At 69.7% G+C, this 287-nt stretch overlaps 1 protein-coding gene across 1 annotated transcript in view; it reads right to left on the reverse strand.

Annotated features, from left to right (window-relative positions):
* Positions 1-216: 216 nt before the first annotated feature.
* The window catches only part of LOC104393399 (opioid-binding protein/cell adhesion molecule homolog), a 19,746-nt gene continuing 19,675 nt past the window's right edge, over positions 217-287 (reverse strand). Inside the window, exon 8 of the mRNA XM_010002890.1 lies at positions 217-279. Within this exon, the coding sequence (XP_010001192.1) occupies positions 217-279 (63 nt within the window). The remainder of the gene's footprint in view (positions 280-287) is intronic.

The following is a 287-nucleotide window of genomic DNA, read 5'->3' on the forward strand; positions in this document are numbered from 1 at the left end:
CCGCGCCACATCCCCGGGGTGACGATGGCGGGTGAGAGTCTCTGGTGGCACATGGTGGGGTCTGTACAGCGGGACCGGCGGCGGGAGCGATCCCCGGCCATCCCAGGACGCTTGGCCTGTCCTCCGGCACAGCGTCCGTCCGACGGAGAGGAGTCCCCGGGCGGAGAGGTGGGCTGAGCCCTTGGTGGGGGCTTCCCGGGACCCTCCGCTCCCTTATCAAAAGTCGAGGAGGAGGAGGAGAGTGAGGAGGGCTGCCCAGAGGCAGAGGCTGGAGGCTGCCTGGGAAG

Source organism: Chaetura pelagica, unplaced genomic scaffold (assembly GCF_000747805.2).
Source record: "Chaetura pelagica isolate M959 unplaced genomic scaffold, ChaPel_1.0 scaffold38, whole genome shotgun sequence".
In the NCBI taxonomy this organism is placed as follows: domain Eukaryota; kingdom Metazoa; phylum Chordata; class Aves; order Apodiformes; family Apodidae; genus Chaetura; species Chaetura pelagica.